This window comes from Pinus tabuliformis, chromosome 4_2, assembly GCF_031772625.1.
Source record: "Pinus tabuliformis cultivar Carrire ecotype Pingquan chromosome 4_2, CPIR1, whole genome shotgun sequence".
In the NCBI taxonomy this organism is placed as follows: Eukaryota; Viridiplantae; Streptophyta; class Pinopsida; order Pinales; family Pinaceae; genus Pinus; species Pinus tabuliformis.
The window spans coordinates 322650671-322664132 of NC_142304.1; the positions used below are offsets into that span (position 1 = coordinate 322650671).

At 36.6% G+C, this 13462-nt stretch overlaps 1 protein-coding gene across 1 annotated transcript; it reads left to right on the top strand.

The window, feature by feature from the left end:
• Nucleotides 1–4211: 4211 nt before the first annotated feature.
• Nucleotides 4212–4804, top strand: LOC149169258 (GDSL esterase/lipase At4g10955-like). Its single transcript, XM_089425134.1, has 2 exons — nt 4212–4261; nt 4345–4804. The coding sequence occupies exons 1-2, from the start codon at nt 4212–4214 to the stop codon at nt 4802–4804; spliced, it is 510 nt and encodes a 169-aa protein (XP_089281260.1).
• Nucleotides 4805–13462: the final 8658 nt, after the last annotated feature.

Here is a 13462-nt window from a genome sequence, read left to right on the forward strand (position 1 = left end):
ACTTACAGATGAAATAAAAAGGCTGGTAGGAATGAGAATGAGAAGAAATGAATGGATTAACAAAATCAGAGGTTATAAAACAAAGAACATCAATACTAAACTAGGAATCAGGAACGAACTCTGCAAAATTTACCACTGTGAAGGGATGAAGGTAAAAAACTTATTCATATCACTCACAAGTATGTGGTCTATCACATGGACACCACAAATGATACAAGTTCTAAAAATCATCAACTATTATCAGTTAGTCGAATGTGTAGATTTTGGAATGGGGATATATAATTCAACCAAATTTTTAGATCAAGAATATATTCCTATCCAAGAAAAAATAGCAAAATGGCTTAGATCATTAAGAATCCCAAATCTTTGAGAAGAATTAAATTAGGCTTTCCATGAAAGTTGGGGAGAAGACTATGCAGCTGATGACAACTTTCCCATGTTTAATATTCTAGAACCTCATGTCGACTGGATAATAAAGGATGGAAGATGACCAAAAAGAGAGAGATACAAATATGTCAAAACGTTGAAATATCTCTAAAATATTTAAGGATGACATCTACACCGTGGGAAACCATTGGTTTAATAGATGATTTATCATTTAACCCATTTGATCAATTATGGTAAAAAGCAGGAACATCAGCAAGAGCCTTCAGACTGGTTTACAATAAACAATTTATTCAAGATGTTTTAGAATGGTTTCGAACCTTTCCAGAAAAATAATTATGTCACAAAAAGGAAATTATCCAAGAAGCAGAACGAATATTTGGAAAATATAGAACAATCAGATTAATTATCAACGTAAACAAAAACTGAAATATCTTTACTAGCAGAAAAATTTTCAAGAAAATTGGGCCGCCTGTCTGAGGACAGTTCTGTAATTCTCAAAAGACCTTGGAGAGTATAAGGCGAAAATGAAGACCTGAGGAGTGGTCGTGGTTCACGTCTCTCAGTGAGAGAATTCGCCCGACATTCGTCTTTCTATTTGTCAAGTAAGTACTAAGTCCAACATCTTTCATTTTGGTATCGGAGCCTCGTTCTGTTTCTGGTTATTGATTAACATGGATAGAATGATGACAACCTTTTATTTGGTTAATAGAACCTGTATAGACGAAGTAAGTATTAGAGAAGCTGAATATGATATAGAAGAATAGCCTTTAATAGACCCGTCCAAGTGGAACCCCCCTGAGCCCACAAGCTCCCAAGTTTATAAAGATACTACTATGTATGTGTTTACAAAGAAAATCATTCTTAAAGAAGTTGAATTAAAAATTCACATCTCTGGAGAAGCAACCCAAATTGTTTGGTTAAAACTGTTTCAAGACAAAGAGCTAGAAAATTTTAAAGAATATGTAAAAGCCAAAAAATATGTCTATATACATTTTGAAGAATAAGACTTGGTCTAGTTCCATTATTCAGGAATGGAATAAATGCTCCAGTCTTAGCAGAGCTATTTGACTCTAGACATCTAGATTATGAGCAGGCTAGAATTGGGTCCATAACGGGCAACCTGATTACAGGATGTTAGTATGCTACTATTTATCCAAACTACACCATGAGCCTATCAGATAAACATCTAAAAGATGCATGGAAGTTAATGGTGGGAGTACAACATCTAAGAATGTTACCAGAGTCTGAATATTTGTCAATAATAATGCAAGCTTCTTTCTAGCTAACAAATACATCTCACCCAAAAATGAAATAGCCCATACTTAAAGACTGTGTCACTATAGGCTTAGTGACCGCAGATGCCCAAGGGGTGACATATGAAGAAGTAGGATTACCGAAAAATTGGTACTTTGAGTATCAAGCTGCAAATAAAGAATTAAAGAAAGAAAAACGTCCACAAAGGATAGTTTCATCCGAAGGACAGATTCAAATTGTTCCTTCACATCTAGATCAGATAAAAAGACCTATATTTCAACCACCCAGGTTATCTATAGATATCCCACAAAACCTGGTAGACACGGAAAGGTCTATAAAACCCAATAGTAGTAGGTCAAATAGATCTGAAAGTAGAAGTCATCTGATTATTCCCAAAGAAAAGCCTTTCATGGCTAAAGCATGCAGTTTTAAAGGGATCATATTTCAAGAACAACCATTACCAAAGGGCTACAGGTCATTAGAAGACTCTATAAATCAGAAAGCCTTCAGGAATACTAGTTCATCCTCAATACCCCCAGTACAGGAATGGCAGTTTCAGAATACAAGGTTTCACAAAGGTGGAAAATGGCCACCTAAGACCAAATATTGCACAACCAGTGACAGTAAATCACATCAGCTAGCTACAAGGAAAAATTGTGCTCCACTGATAGAACATGCATCGACACCCCCGAAAGATTTAGAAGAATCTTATCAACTTTCAAATCATCTTTCTAATTAGTGTAATCATGCAGAGGTAGCCATAGATGATCTGGGGTGTCAAGCAGAACAAATTCTACAGAATCTAAAGTTAATCCACGATAATCAAACTTTAGATAAACAAGCAAAATATGAGCGAAGGAAGAAACGAGAACTTAAAAAAGAAAAAGAAAAAGTCAGAATCTAACAGATTTGAAAATCTAGGCACATGGCAATCCCATAAAGAAGATTTTGAAGCTAAAAATTCTCAATTTGTTGCCAAACCCAGTAGAATAGAAGTATTATCTTTTTCTAAGGGAGAAGGGTTAAGTAGAAAGCAACAAACATTCTTTGAATTTAAAAAAGGAGATTTGAAACTAGAAGATGCAACCAAGAAATTTCCAAGCTTTATCAGACTCGGTCTAGACAAAGCACATGTTTTCCATTCTGTCCCAAAGTATCCAAAAGTAGAAGAAGATCTAATGGCGTCTAATAACAATGGTTATATTTTATATTTAGATCATACAAACAACCCAGAAGATTCGATCAAGGTATGATTGGTGCTTTATGGAAAATGCAAATAACAACTAATATATATATATATATATATGATTTAATTTTTGAAAAAATTATTTAATTATTATTTTTTAAAATATTGTTAATAAATGTGTATATAAAAAAATAAATAGATTTCTAACATTTTAATTTAATTATTAATTAGACAATATGGATTTAACTTCTAAAATATTTTAAAATATTCTTAATAATTGTCCTTTTTTAATGTGGTTCATGGATACTAAATGGCCACTACATGCATGAGAAAATCTTGGTAGATTAACCCAAAGGAATCTACCCACTGACCTAACTAGCAAGACGTATCTCCGGGTGTCGAGGATATTGTCCTTGTGACCTCCCAATAGGCGAGGTATGTAGCAACAGGGACTTGACCAACTGAGCTATTCCTTGGGGTTTTTTTAATGTGGTTCACAGACATTGAGTGGCCGCTACATCCACATGAAAATTCAAGTAGATCAACCCGAAGGGATCTACTTGTCGGTCAAACTAGCAAGGCCTAACTTCGGGGGTGTCGAGGAGATTTAACCCCAAGACCTACCGATAAACAAGGTACTTAGAAACAAGAACTTGACCAAGTGAGCTATCCCTTGGGGTTTACATTCTTAATAATTGTCACAAACCAAATGTTGAAATTTATTTCAAAAATAATTAATTTTTTAATTAATTAAAAAATTGATATAAACTTGAATTATGATTTTTTGAGCACGAGGTTGGTATTAATAAACTATTCTATTAACCATATTATTGAAGTAATGTCTATTTAGGATAGTTTCCAAATTCGAAAGCAAAGAAATACCAAATAATTATTATATTTATAATATTTATAGATATAACAACAACCATCTAATTTTTAAGAATTAGGGTTAAGTCGTCATGTTTATTTGAGAATTCATATTTCCACACTTAATCATTACACAAGATTTGCGGTGATCAAATTTTTTCTAGTTTATACATAGTTTTGACGAGATTGGATACAAGATTTGTGGGGGCCAAACTTCCAAATTTATACATAGTTTTGATGAGATTGGATTACAGGATTTGTGGGGACCAAATGTCCACTAGTTTACACATAGTTTTGACGAGATTGGATTATAATATTTGTAGGAACAAACCTCTATATCTAATCATTGAATAAGATTTGTAGGGACCAAACCTCCACACCTAACCATTAAACAACATTTCACTGAACTTGATAATTGATTATTTATTTATCTGAAAAAAATTAAATACACTTGCTATATTTTGGATATTTTTTGTTTTTATAATTATAAGATATATTGTTTGTGTCTGTGCATAGGATGGATGACAATTACAAACGAAAAGTGATGGCATGCATTGTGATGGCAGTGTATCTGTTGGAAGTGGACATAAGGAAAATCGAGAGGGGGGTGAAGCATTGGCACCCAAATGGTAGAAGTTCTTCGAATACAGTGTGGTGGAAGTATTGGTGGACGAGAGGGATGGATCCATCTTTGGAGCAGTTCTTGATGGGGACATCGATGCTGCACTTTGTGATCTTCTGGTGAGAGGTCCTACCATAAGAATTGACGTGAAAGATGATCTGACACTTTTTACAACGAAGAATCTTGGTGGCTCCTATAGGTTTCACATGACACTAGAGGCGACGAGGAGAGAAGTGGAGAAATATGGGAGTAGTGAAGTGAGCATGGTTGGGCATTCAGTGGGTGTTGGCGTGGCTTTGTCAGTTGGCAGAGCCTTAGCAGTGGAGGGTATATTCACAGAATCCCATCTCTTCAATATCCCTTCTGTGTCACTGCCCCTGACTCTCAGATGTGTTGGGGACAAGTTAGGAATGTTGTTTAATGTGGTGAATGGCTTGAGTAATGCTATTCTGCATTTAAAAGGAAGAGGAATAATGAAAAAAGACTAGATGATGAGACAAGGAACGTTCTGTTAAGAAAATTAAAGAATTCCAGAAATGGGTTCCCATTCTTTATGTAAACCGTAACGATTCCATTTGTTGTCACTACTCTGATTATTGTGAAAGGCCTCAGAATTTTGAATTTTTTGAAGTTGATGAGAAATTAATTCCAGGCATGCTAGAGGAGCCTCGTATGAGCATGTAGCTATGAAAGTGTATGTGGTTCCCAAGGGCCCCATGAAACTTTTGGAAGCTCATGGTCTTGAACAATGGTGGTCTCAGGAATCAGAGCCCTTGATGATTTTCAATGGGAATACATTGATACATCACCAACTCAGTTCTTTGGTTTATATGAAGAATAATTTATCATCTGGAGGCTAATTTAGGATCTTAAGCCAATTCTCTGGTTCAGTTCTCAACGCAACACATTAGTTCAGTGCAATTCACCAGTTTCTCGCCAGCTGTTAGACATTATCAATTTGAATTTAAAAAATTATAACTATAGTTAAAATTAACATATATTTATGTAAATAAGTATATAAATGCATGTTTCTTTATCTCTCTATATATATATTAGCGGAAAAAAAAACGCTAGTATTTATATAAATATAAAAAGTAGTACATATGTCTTCTAACTTTCTTTATTCTTCAACTTACATATTTCAAGTCCATCTATAGCATAAAACTTAATAATAACAACATCAAGTATCTTTTGAACCCTCCTTAACTGCATAGAAATGTTTTGTGCCAAAACCATACTACTGTTACTTAATACAAAATTTTCTGCTTCCTATCCAAAAATTGTTAATCTTTTATTACATTGTATCAATAAACGTTCTTTCTCTGATTGCCTTTGACATTATCTTTAGCATTGATCCCTTTCATCTCGTCTTTGTTTATGAATAATTAATAGTACCTACATTGGTCATAACACCATGATCAAAAGAAGAAAAATAAAACTTACCTGTATCCCTTGATATGCCTCTTTTTGAAAGTAAGTCAGTTGTCCAATTTTGTTCTCTATATATGTGATCAAAATTCACTTTCTGAAAGGTCCTTATCAATGTTTTGATATGATTCATCCAATTGATTAATATAGGTGGATTGAAGTCATTTTGTCCCTTGACCCAATCAACTATACCTTTGGCATCTCCATATATCTGAATTTGTTCAATGGCAAGCCATTTTTCGATGATTAGCACTCCCCATAGGGCAATGATTTCAGATCTGTAATTAGTACCTCTCCCACCTTCCCACCATAAGTGATGGAACTTCTCTGACTCTAAATAGATCACTGCTCCATAGCCACATACTCTCCTTGAACAAGCACTTTCAAAGAACCCCACATGATATGATTGCCATATCTTTGTAATTTTAAATTCCCTGTGACCTTTTCTAACCTATGTCGACCCAATTTCGTTGTAGAAGGGTACCATCTTAATAAATTCCTCATGTAATTCCAATCCTTTTTGATAAGCCGCCTCCATATAATCCATAAGATGTAAAATGAAAGTGTCCAACATCTTTGATCTTTAATCCATGTTCTGAAGCACATTTTCAACTTGTTGAAAGGTCCCTTATCTGCAATATTAAGATGCCCCAACACCCCTTCCCAAATTGCCTTTGCATAAATACATTCCATAAAGAGATGGTTAATCTCTTCCTCCCCCTTCTTGCATAATATGCAAATGCTCGGTCCATGTATACCTCTCCTTTGTAGATTCTACCATGTCAGTATCTGATTCTGTATGGCTAACCAACTAAAATACTTGATTTTATTTGGTTCTTTCCATTTCCATATGATTTGAAATTGTAGATTACAGTTATTACCTGTATCCTCTTTTGGTAGGCTCGAATATATATCTTTTACCATCAGAGACCCCTTTTTAAATGTACCTACCCATGACATTTGATCCACATCATTAATTAATGATATCCATGCGTTCCTAAGAACAATGATGTATGCCTCCCATTCATAACATTCATCAGGTAAGCCCAAATCCTTTGCTTTAAACCACACCTAGTTGTCCAGATGATGAAAAATATGATCGCAAATCTGATTAAGATGGAAAATCTCTACGCTATGAATATGATTGAGTATCTGAGTTGATAAGGTGTGACTTCCATGCATACCTATGATGGCATCTAACCCAATCATAATCCTAGATTCATCTCCCACAGACCATCACATTTGTCCCAATAAAAAATGCATAACTTGTAGCATACCTCTCCAAATATATGATGTCTGAGTTTTCTTCTTGTCCCCATTGCAAATCCATGATGAGAAAGTATGACCATACATATATTTGTCCTTTATAATACCTAGCCAAATACCTTCTCCTGCTACTGCTCTCCATGTATTTTTAATTAAGAGAGCCTTGTTGAAATTATCAGGATCAATAATCCCCCAACCTCTGTGTTCAACAACTCTTGCTATGAGTGACCATCGAGCTAAATGTATCTTTCCTATATTCTCTCCTATGTTGGCACTTGAATATAAAAATTGCCCCATTATAGATCTTATCCTTTTGTAATTTCCTTTGACAAAAGAAAAATATGCATCCAATAAACTGAAAGGTTTTGTAAAATTGATTTCAACATAATATGTCTCCCTCCCAATGACATCCATTTATGTGTCCAAACATCTAGTTTATGATTGAACTTCTCTATTAGCCAATCCCAATCCTTAATTCTGTAGCCACATGGTTTCAAGTTGAAGCCCAAATAAGTGAATCCGTCGGTCAACAGACTAGATGACACCCCTAGTAGCTCTTTAATTTCCTTCAACACTGTTGCTTCACATTCATTGTGTAATAACTTCAACTTGGATTCATTCATTAACAGACCTATAGCATCCCTGAAAGACTTAATAATTTTATGTAAAATGGACCACTCAACCAAAGTAATCTGTCCTCCAAATAACAGATCGTCAATGAACATGAGATGAGTAACCCTTTGTTGCTTAGATACTCGAACCCCACGGATGATTCCTTTGTCTCGAGCATCTATAATTTTCCCACTCATCGTATCTATGGCCACAAGAAAGAGTAAGGGTGACAAAGTGCAACCCTGTCTCAACCCCTGATATGAAAAAAAAAAACTTAGAAGGAAATCCATTGATTATCACTGCAAAATTTGTGGTCCTGATACACCCCATTATCCATCTATAGTTATGTGGACTCATACCCATTTTTATCATAATCAATAATAATAATTCCCAGTCTACACAATCATAAGCTTTAATCAAATCCACCTTAAGGAGATAGGAAATCTGACCACTGACTTTAATGGAATGAATCATCTCATGTGTTATGTTGATGACATCTTGTATCTCCCTCCCTTCCATAAATCCAAAATGTTACTGAGTAATAAAGTTTGACAGAAACAACTTAAGCGTTCCATCAATCAGTTTAGATATAACCTTATACACTAAATTACACAGTGGTATTGGTCTATAATCTGCAAAAGACAACGAACTTTTATTTTTGGGTATCAACACAACAAAAGTGGCATTGATAGCCCCCGTGATATATCCCTTGTGCCTGATTTCCTCTGCCACCTCCAACAGATTTGGGAGCATCAAATCCTTAAAATAAATGAATAATTTGACCCCCCAGCCATTAGGACCTGGGGTCTTCTCTTTTGCGCAATTTAGCAATGTAGCCAAGAGTTCCTCACTAGTAATCGGTTGACTCATTTTATCATTATCCTCCTGTGAAAACCCATTACAAACCAAATCTATAAAGGACGCTTGATCCTCATATTCATGACACTTTGCCGAAATTTTTCCTTTAAAATGAATAATAGTAGCCCATTCTATAGATTCTTGAGTATTATATAAATTCCCATCTTCATCCCTTATCTTCTGAACAGAGTTATGTTGTTTCCTAAGGTTGAATTGTCTGTGAAAATATTTTGTGAATAGAGTTATGTTGTTTCCTCAGGTTGAATTGTCTATGAAAATATTTTGTATTTTTATCTCCTGCCTCTATCGAGATGGCCCTACTTTTCTGTTTGATATCCTCTTCTTGAGCTTTCAAAATGTCTCTCCTTTGTCCCTCCAAAACGATAATTTTATCTCTATATGCAATAGAAAAATATTCAGGATCATTACTGTCACTAATTTTCTCCAAACTAGATTTCAAATCTTCCCCTTTTTATAGCCAATCCAAGAACGTGTCTCTGATTTCAGTGTTTTTAAACACTGATGCATTGATGCCATCGGGGAGCGAGTATGTGATAGCAGATGATATTTCCATACTTTATTAACCATTGATTTGTAATCTTCCATCTTCAACCACCGAGGGTTGAATTTAAAAGGGTATGCCCTCATCACTCCCATCCCATTCCATGATAGCTTTATCGGCAAATGATATGATATATAGCAAAGGATAACACATGATTCTACCTTTACCAAAATGTTAAACAATGTCTGACTTATAAGGAACCTATCTAACCGCTTATAGATTCGCTCACCTCCGTTCCTTCCGTTCTTCAATGTTGGAGTCAAAATGTCTGGTGATGCATCTCCCAATGCATGTGCATCCAATATCCCTTTGAAACCGTTCTTCAATGTTGGAGTCAAAATGTCTGGTGATGCATCTCCCAATGCATGTGCATCCAATATCCCTTTGAAAAAAAAGTAAGGGTATCTTCCCTTACCTTATCACTCCAGATTTCAGTAGCACCTAATGTGAAATTGAGGCAATGAGGTCCCCCGCCATAATTAATGAACTAAGGCATAAAATTCCTGAATTAAGCACACCTTCCTAATAACTCCTACGACCATAATATGACGCATAATAATTAATGATCCTGATTCTTTGAAAATATTCCGATACCAAGGTACCTGGCATGTATTAAATGCCTTCAGGTTGAAATGTCTAGCATTCCACATAACTCCTAAACCACTAGATAAACCTCTAACATCTGTAGCAAAAACGTGCCAGCCCAGACATAATCTTAACATAGAGCCCCAAGCTTTATCACATCCCACCATAGTTTCTTGTAACAAAATCATGGACGACTGATACATAATAAGAATACCACGACGTGAGCTGATTTTGGGTTCAACTCCCAAACCCCTTATATTTAGAGAGATAATAATCACGGGGGCACGATAATGATGGGTTTATCCCCTCTAAGGACCTGAGTGCCATTAAAATCAGAAATCGTTACATGCCCAACCGTAAAGGCCTCATCAATGGTAAATGATTGGCCTGGAGATCTCGCCCCAAAAGTCAGAGACAATAACAAACCATTACAGTCTAAAACCATCCTGAATCTTGGATGACATTTCTTCTTGTGGGTGATGTTCTGAATTACAGGAGTACCCCCAGAGCCTTTCGATGGCTCAAAGAAAGATTTTTTAATAACTAAAGACTCCATATCCTCCGACGACCCCAATAATGTAGCGAATTCACGATCGAGAGAGAGTGAGGGCGAGACATCAACTGTACATTCAATAAAAGGAGGCAATATATCCCCTGAATCTCTCGACAGGTCAGAGAAATCCCCAATCACACATAGACTCGTTCCTTATAGGATGACCCGAGGGTAGACAGGAATCTAATAGGGTCCTCTCAGGAGAATTAAACCACCCATTTGCCCCAACTGAATTATCACTACCCATATTAGGCCAATTAGAAATAGGAGTAAAAGAAAAACATCTAAAAGAAACGAGATTCGGCCCTATCAAATGATTGATAATATCATCTCTAGATGCAGACACATTAATAGTCAGAGAATCCAGACACACCTTACAAACACCAAGGAGGGGATTTGAATTACCTATGGATTGGCCTTTGAGAGATGTCGATTATCATACCTTCCACTTTCGAGGACTGACAACAGGGTAATATCTGCCTCCATTGAATCTACAGCCCGCAAATCACACCCCAAGTGACAGACTCGTCCAGTACATATGGTCCGTCTGATGGCATTTCATACAATGATAGGGTAGGTCCCAATAGTTAATGTATAACCTAATAGAGAATTTGCTCCAATAAACTTCCAGGTCGGCCAACAATGCCCTCCCAAGATCCACTTCTACTAGCACCCATGCCAACTTTTTGCCAAGTTGAACAAGGCACCCATCATCCCGATAATTAAACCTACCAATGCGGTTTGTGATCTCATGCACCACCACCTCGTTCCAAAGCTCTAGAGGAAAACCAGGTAACTTGACTTAGATTAAATTGTGACAGGGTATATCAGCGAAAGAATCGAAGTCCGCCTTCCATCACTGGAGAAATATATAACCCCTTCCTTTAACCCATGGGTCCATTAAAATACGCTTTGTGTCCTCATGACTGAGGAAATGATAACAGAACCAACCATTTGCCAGCAGGCTAACCTTCGACCTGTATTTCAAAATCGGTAGCCACCATTCCTCCGCCCATTTCTTCGCTTGCTCTCCCATCATCTTAAGATGATACCACCTCTCGACTAAGGATTTATCCCTTAATATTTCAACACTAGGCCAAAACGCCTCTGCCCCCAAAATGAAAGGAGGATGACCAGTCACATCCTGCAAATCCTTGTCCTTAGGCTTCGATACCTTCAGACGCACCGAAGAATGATTTGGGCAATGGAATTCAGACGATGATTTCGTACCAGCATCAATGGATGCACTATGGAGCTCATGTGCCAACAGAAGGGAAAATATGACACCACAAACTCCCTTTCAACGCGTATAGTCGCCTACATCAAATCTTCTACCATCAGAGAAGAAGTGTCATGCATGTGTGCCTGGTGGTCACCAAAGCTTGCCATTCCAATAGACGAAATCAGTTAGTTTCAACCAACGCACCCATAATTTGTACAACATCCAAACGAGTACCTCGACTACCGAAAATAACTGACAGAATCCCTCGAAAGAAACAAAGAAAAAACATAGTGTACAAGATACCAAAAAACCAAAACCCGAGCACGGGACCAATAAATAACCGTTCAAGGTCCCATAAAACCGCTTGAAAACCACCCGCTGTTAGGGTCGCAATACCACTAAACATCACTAGAAAATGGGAAGTAGTCCCACACCTTAAATATATGGGGTACAAATTAAAGGCAACATGACACAACACCCACCATGGAGTGTACTCCAATATGCTGCCAGATCCCTAATGGTACGAGGCTTTCAATACACATAGGATGAAAACTAAAGAGTCTATGATGACTATCTAGATCTGATATACCTACTCAAATCCATCAAATAAAAGCACCATGTACCTTGATACACGTGTGACCCTCCCCTCCTCCTAGCCAGCGAACCCCCTTATGCTACCTTCCCACCAGATAATGGAAGATTCCGATCATCTTTGACCCCTTACCGCTGTCTCATGGATGATCAAACAAGTTACAAAAAAACACCACCTCCTATCAACAACCATAATCTATGACCAAGAATAACCGTATGATCGTCCCTTTGAAGCAAGGAGCCGCAATCATAATCAGATGTCATAGACCACTGTTAAAAAAAAATGTATCAAATAGACCTCTGATATCATAAATTTAATGAAATAATGCTCCTTGCACCCCAATCTCCCTTATATGCCTTCAAAAACCTTCCCTTCATCCACCCATTCCATTGTATCTTCAAATCAAACACAACCAAAATATGTATAAACAAATACCCAAACCTCGCTAAAAATAAAAGGCCATCCTATTAAACCCTTACACTGATCTACCATGGGCCTTACGAAGCCTTATACTGGACATCTCCCAATTAAAACCTACTCATGTGAACGAGCCTTCTCCATAACTTCCACTGTCCCCCAAGGAAATGGTTTTCATTCACGTAATCTCGGGCATGGTTCCTCCACTACCATGGATTTGCTTCAGTCAATGCATTGCCTTCCACAACAGTTTCACTTCTGCCTTATGGTATTTTTCATATTTTATTATTAAGTATATGTTCGTTTATTCCATAAGTTTCGTTTATTTTGGAATAATGTTTTTGAATATTAATTTAGTTATTAAACAAATTAAGTTGATCTTTTAACTTTGATCTTTTACCAAGTGTTTAGATCATTAATATCCTCTTAAACAATTGGCGTATCCCCTGAGGATGGACTCACTTGGAAGTCGGAAACGTTGGGATAAATAAACTCTATAAATAAGTTATTCCTCTCTTATCTAAAAAATTCTCCCCGTCTGTATGGATTCATTATTTAAAAGTGTTTAGAGGTCAATTTTTTTTTTTCACTCATTTTTTTTTTCTCAAATTAATGAGAGTTAAATAATATACATTTATAAACAAAGTATCTAATATTTACATAAACAAGTAAGCTTGGCAATACTATTTTGATGTAACTAGTACTTCCCAGTGTAGATTTTCATGAAAATTATTAATGTGATTTAAAAAAGGGTTGAAATAATAATATTTTTAATATATCTTTTGATCCAGGTGGATCTTGGTGGCCACCTGCCAAGCCCACCTGGACCCCCACCATTGTTCTTCTCAGCATTTTCAGTTTCCTTAATTGTAGCACAACTTACTATTTTTATTAGTTTTTCGGGTCCTGAACTTCCGGAGCCGTTTTGAGGCCCTAAACGACGTTTTTTGGGGAATCCGGGGGCAACATGGGTCCATGGAATGGATCGATGTTGCCCGTTCCAACAATGGTAGTGCTCGGATAGAGCTTTCTAACGAGCTATTGTATGCGT

Excerpts from the sequence above, each read along its gene's own strand:
- LOC149169258 (XM_089425134.1), top strand. The coding sequence starts at position 4,212 with ATGGATGACAATTACAAACGAAAAGTGATGGCATGCATTGTGATGGCA. Across the intron at positions 4,262-4,344 it reads GCATGCATTGTGATGGCAGT|TGTGGTGGAAGTATTGGTGG; the intron begins GTATCTGTTGGA and ends CTTCGAATACAG.